Source organism: Tachyglossus aculeatus, chromosome X1 (genome assembly GCF_015852505.1).
Source record: "Tachyglossus aculeatus isolate mTacAcu1 chromosome X1, mTacAcu1.pri, whole genome shotgun sequence".
NCBI classification, from domain to species: Eukaryota; Metazoa; Chordata; class Mammalia; order Monotremata; family Tachyglossidae; genus Tachyglossus; species Tachyglossus aculeatus.
The window spans coordinates 96697952-96714336 of record NC_052101.1 but is presented as its reverse complement, the minus strand read 5'-3'; the positions used below and the strand labels follow the sequence as shown (position 1 = coordinate 96714336).

The 16385-nt window shown below is 48.0% G+C and overlaps 1 protein-coding gene across 3 annotated transcripts in view; it reads left to right on the top strand.

The window, feature by feature from the left end:
- The window catches only part of MTMR14 (myotubularin related protein 14), a 50364-nt gene that overhangs the window by 11955 nt on the left and 22024 nt on the right, over positions 1 to 16385 (top strand). For 2 of the 3 annotated variants that reach the window (XM_038772980.1, XM_038772978.1), the window contains exons 7-11: positions 331 to 404; positions 5916 to 5986; positions 6634 to 6708; positions 15035 to 15101; positions 16024 to 16109. In XM_038772980.1, the coding sequence (XP_038628908.1) occupies positions 331 to 404; positions 5916 to 5986; positions 6634 to 6708; positions 15035 to 15101; positions 16024 to 16109 (373 nt within the window). The remainder of the gene's footprint in view (positions 1 to 330; positions 405 to 5915; positions 5987 to 6633; positions 6709 to 15034; positions 15102 to 16023; positions 16110 to 16385) is intronic. The other variant, XM_038772979.1, reaches the window with a different exon arrangement.

The window sequence follows — 16385 nt, the reverse complement described above, 5'->3', positions numbered from 1 at the left end:
CTTGTAGCAGATTGCCTTCCACTCGCTAGCCACTGGCCAAGCTAGGAATGGAATGGGTATGCCTCCGCTTGACTCTTCCTCCCGTAACTGAGGCTGGTAGAGTACTGGAAACTCTAGGCCCTAGACTCATTTCATTTTTCTCTTCACCTTGTTGGTGTTTGGTTAGTCAGGGCTAGAGTTGGAGAATTAAGATCACTTATTTGTGGGGAATTGGTGGTTGTTTCCTGTAATCCTTAAACAGCCCACTAGGTTCCCTAAATGAAAGGAAGAACCAGAGAGGATGTGGGTGGGAAGCCTGTTCTAATAGCGTGTTTTCCTTTGTTTTCTCAGTGTGACCTCCTCCGAGAAGGTGGACAAGGCCCAGCGTTACGCTGATTTCACTCTCCTCTCGATCCCGTATCCAGGTACAGAGCTTTCCCGAAAGCTAATGGGGTATTGCTGGGGGCTAGTTTCCAATCCTCCCTAGTTCATTCGCTCAGTTTGTATTTATTGAGCACTTATTGTGTGCGGAGCACTGTACTAAGCGCTTGGGAGTGTAGGCAATGCTAGAAAATTTCCTGGCAGGTAGCTTGACCGTTGAGCCAAGGCCTGAAGGCCCGTGTGGTTTTTAAACCCTTAAATGCATCAGCACTGTGAGGGGCAGCCTCTAGCCATAATGGTTTGGCACATTCACCTGAATTCTGTGATTAAGGGGTTACCTGGGAATGGCCCACACCAAATATGCAACTGTGCACTCAAGTCAATCAGTGCTTCATTCCAAACTCCTCCATCCTTCTTCTGGATTCAGTACACTTGATCAACTTTGAAGAAATTTGCCTTGATCAGTTTGGCTTATTGATTGGTATCCTCTGCATATGGTCCCAATAATGGTGGCCTTGCTGTAAGTGTAGGATTATGGGACAGTGAAATCCAGAGAATGCAAGCAGTGATCAGTCAGTGACAGCATTGTAAACATTTAGGACTGATCTGGGTACTAGCAAATTTTAGTAGCTTTTCAGTTTTGGAGAGTTGTTGCAGTTTACCTTGAGGTCACACATAACGTTTGGGGAAGGGGGCTCCCTAATAGTACAGAATCACGTTGTTCAGAGCCAACTTGGTGCCTTTGCATTGGGAGGATGAATTTAAAATACTTTGACATTCCATCTTGCAACATTTCTGGGGTTCTGGAGAGATTCCATGATACACTTTATAACCGTACTTATGAAATGCTTACTGTGTGCCAAGCACTGGGTTAGCAATAAGCTAATCAGATCAGAGATCCTGTCCTTTATGGGGCTCAGTCTAAAAAGGTGGGGAACCAGGTATTTTTGTCCCCATTTTACAGACCAGGAAATGCACAGGGAGGCTAAATGACTTTCTCAAGGTGACACAGCAGGCAAGTGGCAGAGTTGGGACTAATCAGGGTTTATCCCCGACTCCCAGTCCCAAGCCCTTTTCACTAGGACACATGCGTTAGTTTAATTGATAGGATCAGGGTCAACATAGGACGGAATCGTATTCGTATACTGAACCGTGCTTGAAAGTACAGTGGTGGTAAGACATGATCCCTGCCCTCAAGGAACTTAAAAAAATATATAATAATAGTTGTATTTACATGCTTTGTGCCAAGAACTGTTCCAAGTGCTGGGGTAGATACAAGGTGGTCAGGTTGGACACAGTCCCTGTCCCACATAGGACTTGCAGTAGGAGGGAGAACAGGAATTTCATCCCTCTGTTACAGATGAGGAAACTGCGGCCCAGAGGCATTAAATGACTTGCCCAAGGTCACATATCTGGCAGAGTCGGGGTTAGAACCCCAGTTCTCTGACTGCCGGGCCCAGGCTCTTTCCATTGAGCCGCGTTACTTCAGATAAACCGTAAGTCCTTGATGGCTGGCCAAGATACAGATTATCTTGCCTCAGATGTGTGCCCATTTCCCATCTGATAGGACAGTCCCTGGGTTGAACCTAATACTCTTGTTTCGTTCCTCTCTACCAGAGTGGGTTCTGTATGTTGGATTGCCTCTGATTGTAGTCAGCTGACTCTGCCTAGTAGCTAAGCCAGGTTGGAGTGACCAAGGCAAGAGACTTACTATGCGCCAGTCTCAGCAGGGGCAGGCACCCTTGTGAATAGGTTTATATCGCAAATGAGTAGGTCTCCAGCTGTGCCCACTACTGTTGCAAGTGATTGAATTAGTTTAAAAAGAGTGACTTTTGATAGGCAAAAACTGCCAGGCTAGCTCTGAAACTGCATAAAAATGATTTAGGCTATCTTCTAAACCTCCCCTTGAAAATGAAGTGCAAACCAGTTACCCCGTGTTGGGGAAGTGGGGAAGAGAAAATGACAAATGAAAGCTGTGCCCTGGAAGCATTTTCAATTCCTTTTGGACACTGAAGTAGACTGCCGGAAGCCCTCTGAGAAACAAGTCTGGTCTACTCTCCTCTACAAGTATGTTATTTCATGTCTCTTCCCGGAATGCTTTTCCATTTCTGCCTCTTGTTTGCTGGATGTTCTGTGCATGTCTTCCTCAACCTCCAATGCTATCCATTCCTCTCCTCACTGGGCAAACTCCTGACCATCAGGCTACAAGGCACTCAACAAGCTCTCGTCTCTGCTCTCCACCCTCCCCCCCCCACCAACACTTTTTCTTGTTCTTCTCCTACTACACTCCATTTTGCATGCTTTGTTTCTCTATCCAGCCTATTCAGTGTGCTGCATTCTCAGTTCTCTTGCTGCTGACATTTTAGCTCACATCTATCACTTCACCTTGGAACTCCCTCCCCCTTCACATCTGCCAGACCACTGCTTTCCCCTTCTTCAAGGCCCTAATTAATCTCTTATTTCATTACCTCACCTACTGCCACTTCAGCATTTTCTCTTCACCTAAACATCACCTCCGACCCCAGAGCACTATTATGCGCCATTGCTTTCTTCCCCCCGCCACTGGACTGTAAGCTTCTTGAGGGCAGGGATCATTTTTATTAACTAGTATAGTCTTCCCAAACACTTATGTCAGTGCTTAGTAAATACTCTGGATTGTGTATCATCTGAGATTGGGAAGCAGTGAATTCTACTCCATCATCCCTGGGTAGTTGCTGTTGCCCTGGGGAAAATTCCTGAGAGGTGCTTTCACTTCAAAAAAATTTAGAACATGATAGGCTTCCACCTTATTTCTCCCTTATCCTTTCTCCCCACCACTTCACTGGCCAGTGGTGATGGTAGTCTGTAACATGCTGCTTGCCAGACAGTCAGTTGCCCCAGCCTTTCTGGGATTAACCATAAACATTTTAAGGGGCCCTAAATCCCAAGTTTATTACAGTTCCAAATCATCTAAGGGGGGTCTTTTTGCAAGCTGCACAACGCAGGCTGTGTTCGAGGTGAGCCCAGAGCCAACTGACTATTAATGACTTGAATTCTAGAGTATGGGAAAGCAAAGTACTTCACCCTGTGGCCTGGGTGCCTTGGACTAACATCTCTTAGTTCCTCCAGAAGCACTGTGGCCTAATGGATAGATCACGGGCCTGAAAATCAGAAGGATATGGGTTCTAGTGTCGCCCTGTCAATTGTTTGTGTGACCTTGGGAAAGTCACTTAACTTCTGTGCCTCAGTTACCTCCTCATGGGGATTAAGATTGTGAGCCCCATGTGGGACATGGACTTTGTACAACTTGATTAGCTTTTATCTATCCCACTGCTTAGTACAGTTCCTGGCATATAGTAAGCAGTAAACAAATACCATGAAAAAAATGAACTGAGTCCAAGTGCATGGTGGAAGATTGCTTTCTCTTATTTAGACAAGAAGCAGTTAGCCCCAAGGCAGAGGTGAGAGGGGTGCTAGATGCCACCCATCCATGTCAGCTAAGGCTATGTTTCATAGTCCCTTCTCTCCTAGCTGTCTTTGTGGCTACCCATGACCCTGTCCATTGCAGCCCTGTGTCTGTCTTGACCTGACTCCTTGGAAGAGTTTTGTTCAGTGATTATTTGGGGGGGAGGGGGCGGGAGGGAGGAGGGAGCACGGGGGGAGGTGACTCAAGGCCCTTTCCCTGGAAGTTGAATGTTCATGTGGCAGGAGCCATGTTTCTGCCAAAAAAAATAGTCTGTGCTCATTGAGGAACTGAAAGCAAACTACAAGCAGCTGCTCTGAAACTTCCCCTGAAGCTGTTGTGTGTTCAGCATCCCGAAATGTTTGGGATGCCCGTCATATAAGCATTTTCATTCCTATACCGCATATTGCACAGAGATTTCTCCTGAACAGGCTTAAGTGATTCTGAGATGAAAGTAAAACCCATATAAACTTTGAACACTGGAATCCAAAGGGCCTTTAAACTAACACTCCCCACCCCACCTGCCAAAAAGATTGTGTTGGCTTTTTTTTTGTTTTGGTAGGAGATTGTCTAATTTGAGGGGGGAAGGGGTCATTTCTTTAGCTGCAGTTAGCTTTCCAGCAAAATCAGCCAGTCATTTGGCAGTGTGCCTTATCCACTGGGGCTTCTGTTCCCATTCCCAGCTCAGAACATGCCTCCTCTTTGACCAGGTGAATTTGGACAGTGAACCAACTTACACTGTCTGGGCTACAGCTAGCTCAACAGATGCTGGGTCCATCTGTCAGCATCTTCAATAGGGACAGTGAAACTGAAGTGAAAAAAGTCAGTCTTCCAGGCACCCAACTCCTTTACCCCAAGGATGTGACTGCTCCGAATCGGCCTGCCATCCAGCAAGCCATACATACCTCCTGTGTAATAAGTTTTCCAGCTAATCACTTAGGAGTTGAGAGATGGATCCAAGGGATCCTTGTTTACCTCCCTGTGTTAAGACCCCAAAGAGCTCACTGTTCCTATAATTTATTAATGATGTCTACAAGCTAAAGACCACAGCCCTGCTTGGGCATAGTTTCAAAATCAACAGAAGTGCTAATGAGTCTCTTAATTTGAAAGTAAAATTGAAAAGGCATCTTTTTCCAGAGCTCTGCCTGGATCTAGGTCTGGGCTGTGGGAAGTTGAATTGGGCTTGGGCCAGAGGGGCAGGGGAAAGGACCGTGACAGCAGTGATACCACCACAAAGTAGACCTGTGCATTATCTCCCATGTGGGCTTCCATAACTATGGTGCCTGCTGGAATTAAAGAGCCCAGCAGTGCTCTTAATACAACCGCACAGAAGCCGGGTCAAACCAGGTTCACTCTGGACTCGGTCGGACAGCTCCAGGCTCCAGAACTTGGGCCCTCCCTCAGGGTGCTGTAGTGGTAGCCTGTTTGCCTCTGAACTTTCTGAAGTCAAGACCAAAATAAAGGTCTAGCTTGCTTAAACTGGCTCCTTCATCAGGGCATTATTCTCACTAGTGATACACAAGTTAAGCCTCTTTTAAGGCTGGACCCAGAGTTGGGTTTGTATTACTCCAATAAGTTACTAGGCCAGTATATCAGCTATAGGCCTTGTCCTCAAAGTGCTTACACCTGGTAAGTGACAGATCCAGAGATGGGAACTTTTTTAAATGAATTTACTTCCGGACGTGTATGTTGTTGCAGGCTATGTCAACAGGTGTCTATTGGTGGGGAATTTTACAAAGAATCTTCCTACTTTCATTTATCTCTTCCTCTTCTGCAGGTTGAGGCTGACACAAAAAAGGCCACCAAAACTGGGAGCAGAAATGGGGGGGGGGGGATGTAGCGGAAGGAAGGGAATCTGGGAAGGGAAGGAAAAGACTTTTAATAAGTAGGTGGAAGCAGAAATGGAATGACACCTCCCACCTTCACCCCACCCTCACCCTTTTTACAAGGTTATAACTTGATTATATAGTCAGCCCACTCCATTAGGGGGAACTCATCTGAAAGCTAAGTTGGACCCTAGTTGATACTATGGGGCTGTAAAATGGTGCCTCAATCCACCAGTTGGGGCAGGTGGGGGTGCTTGACTTCCTCATTCTTGGTCTCTGTCTTGCAGGCTGTGAGTTTTTCAAGGAGTATAAGGATCGTGACTACATGGCCGAGGGGCTCATTTTTAACTGGAAACAGGTATGGAACAAGTCTCGGAACAAACTTGGGCTTTGTTTATATAAAAGAGGAGAGAGGACTAGCTTCATTGGCTCTCCTCACTTCTCTGCCCCAGTCATCTTCTGCTCCTTTCCCTTTCCCCTTAACTACTTCCTGCTCTGTCTTTGCTTAGCCCCAGCTCTCCCTCTTCCCCTCCCTTTTCTAACTCCCATTCTATACTCCTCCCTCTCTTCTTCCTTGTCACTCTCTTCTCCCCCCCCACCCCTAAAATCCCATATATAGGAATCCAGAAATGGAAAGAATTCCCACCCCCAGCAGCCAGTGAAGATGGGGTGGGGAGGCTGGGGAGAGGGTAAATTGGTGAAGAAACTCACCCTATCTGTTGCAAGAAGCTTCTCAAGTCTTAATTGCTAGGCAGAAAAATCAGCTAGCTAACGGTACCTGGGCAACCTTAATTTTAAGTCCCCTTTGGACCTTAGGTGTAGATCCTGTGGAATATATTGGCCAGAGAGGCAAGGCAGGGGCTAGCTATGCCTAGCACTTCTCTGCTGCCCCAGATTTTGGCCATGGCCTCCTGAGCAGTGTATGCTTCTCCTGCTGGATCTGCAGATGGTTGCTGATTCCTGTGTGCATCCCTGTGCTTTTGACAAGTGCCTTTCTGTTCTCAGGACTACGTTGATGCTCCGTTAAATATCCCTGTCTCTCTGACCCGCTCTCTGAACATTGACTGGAGCGAGTACCAGGTGAGGGGGTAGGCTGTGGGAGATAAGGTTTTCACAAGCAGTTCTCTTTCTAATCTGGCTCCCGGGAGCATCCTCTGCCTGCGTTCATTCTTTTGAACGTCAGAGGAAGTTGGCACCTGTTGTTTTGGGGTTTTCTGGTGTATTTTTTGTTTGGTTTTCCCCCCCCTCCCCCCTTTCACTGAAAGCCTTGGTGCTTCACTCCTGGTTGGTTTTTTTAGTTTTGTTGTTTTGGGGTTTTTGGTTGTTGTTTTTTTGTCCCAGCAACCAAATGGTGTCAGCTAACCAATGTGGTTTGCATCTACACGTGGACTCCACTTACATATCCCATCGTGCAGTGGGTTTCCCCAAGTCTGTAAGCCTTGGATGATTCACTTTATATCAAGGCAAATCTCTCTCGTGGCTTGGTGTAATTCAATTTCAGGAACTTCACTGCTGCTCACTCTCCTTCTGAAACTCCATTCTGCATACACAGGCTGGAAGTCTTACCTTTTGAGTACTTATTAAGGAGTTCAGCCTGTATTGGTTTGATATCATTACCTAACTCAAACACTCAAAACAGTACCACTCCTTGCCCCAGTGGCCCATACCTAGCAGGTTGGCCTCTGATCCCTTTGCTTCATCACCATTATGGCTTAGGGGTTCCTCTTCTCTCCTGCCCCCTGGTGATATGGGGATGTTCAGTGGGCACCTGTGGATGGAGGAAAGGTTGAAGGCCCCCTTCCCCCACCCCCAATCTCTAGAATGTCGCCGACTCTTTTTGTCAAATATCTACCTCACACGAAGCTGGTTAGTTCCTCCTGCTAACCCAGCCGTAGACCAAGGGAAGTTGCTCACTTCACATTTAGTTGGGAAATAAGATTTATTGAGTGTACATGTGTATCTCCTAATGCAGGGCTGCGAGAAATGTTGTCTGTGGCTCCAGAAGAGGGTACCCTTCTTGCTTTTTGGACCCTTCTCACGGTGCTTCCGGAGCTGTTCGTGGGGCAAAAGTGCTACCACACCCTCTCTCTTTCTAAAAATGGTGTACTTAATCAGAAACAGCAAAAACGCCCTTGCTCGGTCAGACCACTGGTCCATCCAGCGAAGTGTTCTTTCTCTGGCAGTGGCAAACAGGATGCTTGTCATGGTTGCTCTCCTTGCTGTCTGCGCTAATACTTAGGGATGGACCATGTAACATCCCTAGCTTTCCTTGTAATAACCAGTTATGGACTACCCCTCTTGAAACTACCGACTTAAGTCTGCCTGCACAAACTTCCATGTGCTTCCCACTTGCTGTATGAAGAAGTTGTTCTCTTGCTTTGAACCCGCCGCCCTCAAGCTTTAGTGGGTGTCCCTTCATCTTGGTCATGTGAGATTTGGCGAACAACAGCTCCGTGTAAACGCCTTCCACGCCCTGTGTGACTCTCTAGACTTCAGTCATGCCTCTCTCAGCCTGTCTCTTTCCAGACTGTAAGAGTCCCAACTCTGTGTCTGGTCTCATAAAGCAGCTTCTCCAGGCCTCGGATCACTTTATGTCCTTCCTAAAATGTGGTGACTAGAACCGTTTTCCAACTGCAGGTATTCCTTGATCTTATATGGTGGCAAAAATGATGGCTTTTGTTCTTATTCTGTTTTGTGCTGGAGTCACCCAACGTTTGACTGACACCATATCCCCTCCCCTTACCCCCGACAGTGCTTTGTGGGACTTCTGTCAAACTGAAAGGTTTGCAGCCCACTGCTGTCGTGTTATGCATTGTTTTCTGGTTAATGTTGCGCTTCTTTCAGACACATGTGCAAGTTTGAAACTTGACAGTTTTGTGTTTGGGGGAGAAAAGTCAAACTGCCTGCTTTTCTGCCCCACCCCAGAAGCACTGTACTAAGCAGTAGGGAGAGTGCTATAGAATAAGACACATGGTCCCTGCCTTCATGCAGCTTACTATTAGGGGATCTGACAGATGCAAGTATTTTACAAATAATTGGAGCAGGAAAAAAAACCACAGGTGCTGACAGCAGGAGTATAGTAGAATAAGTTGATGATAGATGTAAGTTTATATCAAATATATTTAAGGAAAGGTGCATAAACAAGTCCCAAGGGTGGTGGTTGTATTGATGTGACTTGAGGAAACGGAGGTCATTATATTAGCTGGAGAAACTGCATAGAATTTAAGTTAATCCCTCCCTCCAGGAACTAACAATCTGAAGGGGTAATCGAGATGCATCTAAAATGTATTTGTTTTTAGCCAGCAGACATATGTGTGATGTAATAATAATAATGGCATTCGTTAAGCGCTTACTATGTGCAAAGCACTGTTCTAAGCGCTGGGGAGGATACAAGGTGATCAGATTGTCCCACGTGGGGCTCACAGTCTTAATCCCCATTTTACAGATGAAGAAACTGAGGCACAGAGAAGTTAAGTGACTTGCCCAAAGTCACACAGCTGACAATTGGCAGAGCTGGGATTTGAACTCATGACCTCTGACTCCCAAGCCCGGGCTCTTTCCATTGAGCCATGTTTCTATGACCTAGTCCTCTAGACTGTAAGCTCATTGTGGACAGGGAACATGTCTCCCGAGTCCATTGTGTTGTACTTTCCCAAGTGCTGTTAGTACAGTGCCCTGCAAACATTATGTGCTAAATAAATACAGTTGATATGCCCTCTCCTCTGCCCCCCCCCCCCCCCCACCCAATAAAAAAACAAAAAAATGAATTGGGAAGGGAACTGTTTCTCCCTTTCAGACCATAGGCTATCTGGGTCTCTCTTTCCAGCCCTACCCCTTCTTCCCTGAGTCCAGGCACACAAATGTAACCGTGGAAAGAGTGCAGAGCACTGTACTAAGCACTTGGGAAAGTACAGTACAACAATTAACAGACACATTCCCTGCTCACAACAGGCTTTTCCTGGCCCAAGAGGGAAATTGTGGTGTTGGGAATGAGGAGAATTCTGATGACCTTCCATGTGGCTATGTCCCAGCTTCCCTTAGTCTGTTTTTGGTTCCCCCCCCTAAAAAAAAAACCATCTTCCAAGTCATGACGGCTCTTCTGCCCCCCCCATCCTGCCCCTTCTCTCCATCCACCCCACTCTTCCTTAGAAACCTGACCCGCCCATCAGTCTAAACCAGATCCAGGCCAACAGTATATTTGCAGGTATGACTACACTTCTGCCCACCCGTAGCAGCTCCTGCTTGGCTCTGAGCCAACCACAGCATGCTAGCAGCAGCAGGGGAGGGTAGCTGAATGTATCTGCAGCTAATTGGGAGCTACCGCAGGCGTAGTTGCAGCCACTTGCGCCTTTCAAGCTTGCTTGTATCCCGATGCTGTCTCTGGGCAGCCCTCGCGCTGCAACTCTTTGGGCCCTTGTGATTACCTGATGTCCACCTCTCTGGATTTCACGCTGTAGAATTTATGATCCATGAAATATTTAGGAATGTCTCCCTGAGAGCTGAATTTTCCAGACTGACTTCCTGTTAGAACGGAGTAAAGGAAGAACTGGGTGTAGCCTCAGGGAAAGTGTTAAGAGGGTAGTTTAAGTAAATGCGGTGAGAGGTTTGTTGAATGATCAATGCGTTGAGGACCAGAGATAGTGTTTTACTACCAAATGCCTTTGCCAGAGAAAGGGGGAAGGAAGCATCATCAATCAATCGTATTTATTGAGCACTTACTATGTGCAGAGCACTGTACTAAGCGCTTGGGTCTTGTGGGACAGAAAAGATGTAGACTTTAGTTCCAGCTCTGCAACCAGCCTGCTGTTTGACTGTGGACCAGGCCTCCATCTCCTCACCTATAAAAAGGGAAACGCTGTACCTGCTCTCCCCACCCCAAAGACCACGAGCCCCCATGGCGGCTGAGGCCGTCTGATCTCATTACCTCGTATCTACCCCAGCGCTATAGCACCGGTGCATTAGAGTCTTTATGGGACTGTCTCTATATGTTGCCAATTTGTACTTCCCAAGCGCTTAGTACGGTGCTCTGCACATAGTAAGTGCTCAATAAATACAATTGATGATGATGATGATGTATGTTTAAGCTTCTACTGAGGTTATTTGACCATTGCATCTGGCTAACCAAGGAAAGGAGGAAAAACTGAGTGAGAGGGAAGATATGATGGAGATGGGAGCAGTGGCTCCCATGTCCCCCGGCCAGCCATTCACCCTGGCCAAGAAGGAAGTAGCTTGCACCAATATTTACTTTGTAGTAAAGCTTTTTCTTTGGGCTGCTTAGCGGTTTGGGTTGGCAGTCTGCCCAGCCTGGAAGAAGTCTGGCCCTGTGCAGGAGGTTCAGATTGAGACCCATGTGGAACCCTGGAGCCAGCCTACCTTGCAGTCTCCTAACCAGAGTATCAGCCTGGGCCACAAGTAGACGATCTTAACTTCGTTTTCTGCATCAGAACTGGGGGCTCCAAGGAGCGTCCTGATTCCTAGCTGGCAGACTGGAAGATTTCCTTAAGAGTGCTGAGGGGGTTGGGCCCCTGAGGAACACCAAATACCATTCTTTCACAGTCTCTTCTCCCTCTTTCTCCCAGAGACTTGGCACCATTCCTGTTTATCCCAACCCCGCTTGTGTCTTATTTGTCCTCTGCTGCCGTAGTCATTTAACTTGTAAGGGTCCCTGGGCAGCAGAGAGCTCCATCTGCCCTAAGTGTAGGTCACCTGGCACTTACCTGCTCTCCGGCCTTGCAAGAACTGACCGCTCCTTTCACCATAATAATTGTGGTATTTGTTAAAGCACTTAACTCTCTACCTGGTACTGTGCTAAGCACTGGGGTAGGTGCAAGGTAATAGGCCTGACAGTCCCTGTTCCACATGGGGCTCCGTCTGAGGGGTGAAAGAACAAATATTTCATCCCCAGTGTACAGATGGGGAAACTGAGACCCAGTGAAGTGACTTGCCCAGGGTCACACAGCAGGCAAGTGGCAGAGCTGGGATTAGAACACAGATCCCCTGGCTCCCAGGCCTGTGTTCTTTCCACTCGGCCACACTGCTTCTTGCCAGTCCACAGGGTGCGTGGTAGGCAGTTTACAATTCATGTGTCCCCACAGGGCTGTGCCATGTATGTCTTTGGCACCATCTGAATCAGACACACATAATAAACTCTTTGTGTTCTCCTCTCTCCAGTGGAATCCTAGGAGTGGAGTTCGTTTAGCAGGACCTTTTCCCTTCAAGCTTCAGATCATGCTGTCCTGGGCTCCAAACTGTTCCCTTTCAGGTCCCTGCTCTCCCAGCTCTTCAGCTTCTCCTCGGCTTCTCGGCTGCCTTCAACACTGGGGGTTTGCTCCCTTCCCCTGGAAACCCTAGCTGACTAGTTTTTTCTGACACTGCCCTCTCTGAGTTCTCTTCCCTCTCTGGCTGATGCTCCTCAGCTCTTTTGCCAGCTCTTCCCTCCCTGTGCTGGTCCCTCAAGGCTCTGTTCTAGGTCCCCTTCTCTTCTCAATTTACTACACTCATTCACTTGGAGGCTTGTTGGCTCTCACAGCTTCAAGTTCCACTCCTCTGCAGGTGACTCCCAAATGATTTTTGAGACGTGCACAGTGAGCGCTTAACAAATCATTAGTTTTTTGTTTTGTTTTTTTTTTTCCTAAAGTGTACTGCACACATCTCTCACTCAAAAATACCCAGTGGCTACCCATTCGTCTCTTGACCATTGACTTTGACACTCAATCAACTCCCCTTCTACTTATCCACTCTCTTCCCCTACTGCACCCCAGCTCACACTCTCCGTGCCTGGAACTCTTTCCTTTTTCTTATTTGACAGGCTGCGGTTTTCCCCTTTTCAAAGCCCTTCTGATGATATATCTCCAGGGGACCTTCCTCAATTCGTTTCTAGTCACCCCACTTTATATCACCAGCAGTTAAGCCCTTAAATCGAGAGCCACTGTAGCACTCCCGTACATCTCTTCATGCTGTCTGTCTGTACTTTGCATCTGTCTTCCCCGCTAGACTGTAAGCCCTTGAAGAGAGGGACTTGTACACTAATTGTTGTACTCTCCCAAATGTTCAGTACAGTGCTCTCTGCACACAGGTACTTAAAGCTATTGATTGATTTGCTCTTAGCAGTTTAAGCTGCCTCTCTCTCTCAGTGATCTCTGCAGAGTACTGTGACACCCCACTGGCTGACTTATTCTTGGTCATGCTAATGACCTGGACCCCCCCAGGGGTGTGCTTTATTTGATGTTCTAGGAAGTTCTTAGCCTCAACCAGCAGGTTCCAATGCCCTCAACTTCCCTGCAGTTCTCTGTGTGGGGGAGGTGAAAAACTCATTCTTAGGCAATTCTGGAAAGGTGTTGCAGGGGGAAACTTTCCAGCCTTTAGCTGAACTCTGCCCCTCTCATCCATTCCAGATAACAGTTCCTGCTGTTCTGCATTGAGAGAACCTGCTGCAGCTCCTTGCTGCTCTGGCCGGTGGCCACTTTGAGAATCTTATCTAGCTCCTATTTAACTTCAGGAAGCTTTTCAAGTAGCCCTTCCCGACACTCTAGCTCTGGTGTCTTGTGTCTTACTGGGGCCTGCGGTGGGGAGAAAGGGGGCAAATTCTGATTTAGAAGCATGTAACCAATATGATTTCTTAACTAAAATCTTTAGTGTACATGTAGATCAGTGGAAGTATGGGATTCCACAAACCGTATGGCCCTAAACAAATCCAGACTGTTCTTTTGGCCCATATTGGCTGTTCTCACTTGGTTTCTGAGGTGAGGCCCTACCAGTCTCCAGCTCTACCTTTGACCTGGCCCACCAGGGCACCCATAAAATCCTGTTGGGTCTGTGACCCTTTAGGCCAGTCTAGCCATGTGTGGCTCTGAGTAGCTTTTTGCTCTCTGTTTCCTGCACCTCTTCCTGACTTGAATGGTTGGGGCAAGGGAGGGAAGGGAAGGTGTTGCTTTCCCGACAGTATTTTTGGAGTCAGCCTGACTCTTTCTGTCTGAACTTCATACCCAAGAAACTCCTGTCTGTTTTGTAACTCCCCTCTCCCCGCTAGGGAACGAGTGCCCCGGATTGGGTTTGAGACCTGGCTTGTGACTCCCAAATGCCTCATTGACCTCTGGTCATCTGCTCTGGTCTGCTTGCTGGGCCTCCTGTTGCTTTCAGTTGGCACCGTCAGTTATTGGAGCCTACAGCTCCTCAAGACCCTGGTCAAATCAGTTCACTAGTTTTCCAGTCTGAGGTTCTCCTTTCTTCTTCTTCCCCACCCTGTCTCCCCGGTTGTGTTCCCCTCCTCCCCCACTTCTTTGTGATCCCCTACCCTGCCTGGCCCTTGTTCTGCATTTATAGTTGATCTCCCCTCCCTCGCCTCCCCCTCTCCCAGCCTCAAACCTTTCTTTTCCCTCACCGTGATCCCTTGCCCACCCCAGACCCTGCTGCTGAGATGAGTCTCTTTACAGAGGTGTATCTGGCATCTTAAGCCAGATGAGTCGAGAGACCCCTCTGTGTTACCGTGGGTAATGACTTTATTAGCACAGAGCTGCAGTGCCTGTCTCTGGAGCTGCTGAAAACTGGGTCAGAACTCTCCAGGGGCTCCTGTAGGGTCAGGTAAATGAGCCTGTTTTAAATTCCTGGGAAAGCCATTCCAATTACAGGTGGTGTGTTCATTTCCCCGGGGAAGCACTCCTCTCCCTGGTATTTACATCCCTATCTGCACAGCTGCATAGCTCTGATAAGCAGTTGTATTGTGAGGTTACCCATGGTAGGGGAGGCTGGGTGGGCAAAACTGGGTCAGAGCCCAAGAGGAGTTTCAGAGGATGGGCTGCTCAGGTTGTGGGCTAGCAGGCGTGGATGTGAGTAGCCTTTGTGTTACTGACAAGGGCTCTATAGGACGTGTTGTTTTCAAAGAGCCAATTTGGGGAACTGTATCACTTGGCTGAGAAAATAGTTGGAGTTGGGGCTGGAGCCCAGTGGTATCCATGGAAATGGGTTGGAGAAGCTACCTTGGCAGGTAACACAGCCCCAATTATCCAGGCGCTCTGCTTGGCTGCCTTCTCTCTCGCTCTCTCTCTCGTCACCCGTGACCACCTCTCTCCATTTTGCTGTCCAGAGGGCAGAGTTAGAATGAGCCAGGGAAGAGAGAGAGAACTCAAATAAGTGCATTTGGCTTTTGGGAAGCCACTGTAGTAAAAATTGCAGTGGGGGAAGGAGGCTGAAATCGATGGGTAAGATGGGTTTTATTTGGCTCTCTGGATCTGTTACTTGAGGCCTTCTCAGGTTGACTGTATCAGGATGGGTCCTGTTGTGGAATGTTGTACCCTGGGTGCATTGGAATAATTCTTAGGGGCCCTTTCCCAAACCTGGAATGCAGGTGAATTTTCAGACACCCCCAGCTGCTCTGGCCACAAGCCATCATGTCTTCTTTCCTTCTCAGTGCTGGGACCTGGTGCAACAGACCCAAAACTACCTGAAGCTGCTGCTTTATATCGTCAACACTGAGGGTGAGATGAACTTTCCCTTCAATTTTTGGTTTTGGTTTTTTTTTTTCCCCCATCATCTTAACCCGGTGGCTGCAGGCATGTGCAGTGTGCGCATTTTTCTGTGTGTGGCGTTGGTCCCTGTTATTGAGGGAAAGCACACAGTGTGTCCTCCATTGGACTGGTGGGGAAAAAAAAATTCCCTGTTTGGGGACTTTCCAGAAAGTCAAAATGTAAAGAGAGTAGAATAGCTGGATTCCAAGCTTTTCTTGGGCTCCTTGAAACAGAGTAGTAGTGATGGAGTGAGCACAAATGACTGGAGTGCTGCCAATTCCCCAAACACTGTGGTGTGGTAGCATCATCTATTGAGTGCCTACTTAGAGCCATGCACTGTACCAAACTTGTGGGAGGTGCAGAATGAAGTGACAGGTTCCCTGCCCACAAGGCACTGTCACTCTATCACTCAAGTGGTTAGAAGAAATTAGAGTCAACCCATAATAGGAAAGCTGAACTCTAGCCCCTGCCCCCGAGTTGATCTATTTTGGCAGTCAGTTTTAAAACCTGGTGTGTGGTGGGCCGGGGTATAAGAATGAGGGGAGTGGAGAAAACGATTCTCGCAAAGATGACATTTCTCCCCCCCAACCGCCCCCCGCCGCCGCCGCCACCCCGTACACCCATCCAGAGCCCTTTTGTTCCTATTTTTTGAGGTCCCTCCTTAGATAATAATATGGGGTCATTGCCTTTGGCCACATATAGTGGTCAGCAAGGCTGATGGCTGGCTCTAGGAGGTTGAACCCTACAGCCTGCCAGAGAAGAAGGGGATCTTTGGCGAATGCAAGTGGGTAACAGTGGGCATCATTCTTGGTTGCCACTTTTTGACACTCCCTCTCCTTTCTTTATATCTCTCTTCTCCTCCCTCCTTCCCCTGCTTCGGCTCCTTGAGCAGATGACAGCGGGCTGCTGGTGCATTGTATATCTGGCTGGGATCGAACACCTCTCTTCATCTCCCTCCTTCGCCTTTCCTTGTGGGCCGTGAGTACAGACAAGGGGACCGTAGGCTAGGACCCTGCATGGGGCCAAAATTCAAGAGCCTGGTCCTTCCTGAGGTGGATCTGGGGAGCCTGAACCCAGTCTGTTGAGAATTTCTGTCCGTCATCCCCACCCACCCCACACTCCAGCCCATGCAGGCCAGAAGGAATAAGGGGCTGCCGTGCCTTGGCAAGCCCTGTCCAAGATTGGTCCTTCTTCTGGTTGAAACAAGGAAGATCCCACCTGACTTGTAGTCGGGAGGAGGCACGCTTGAGTGTT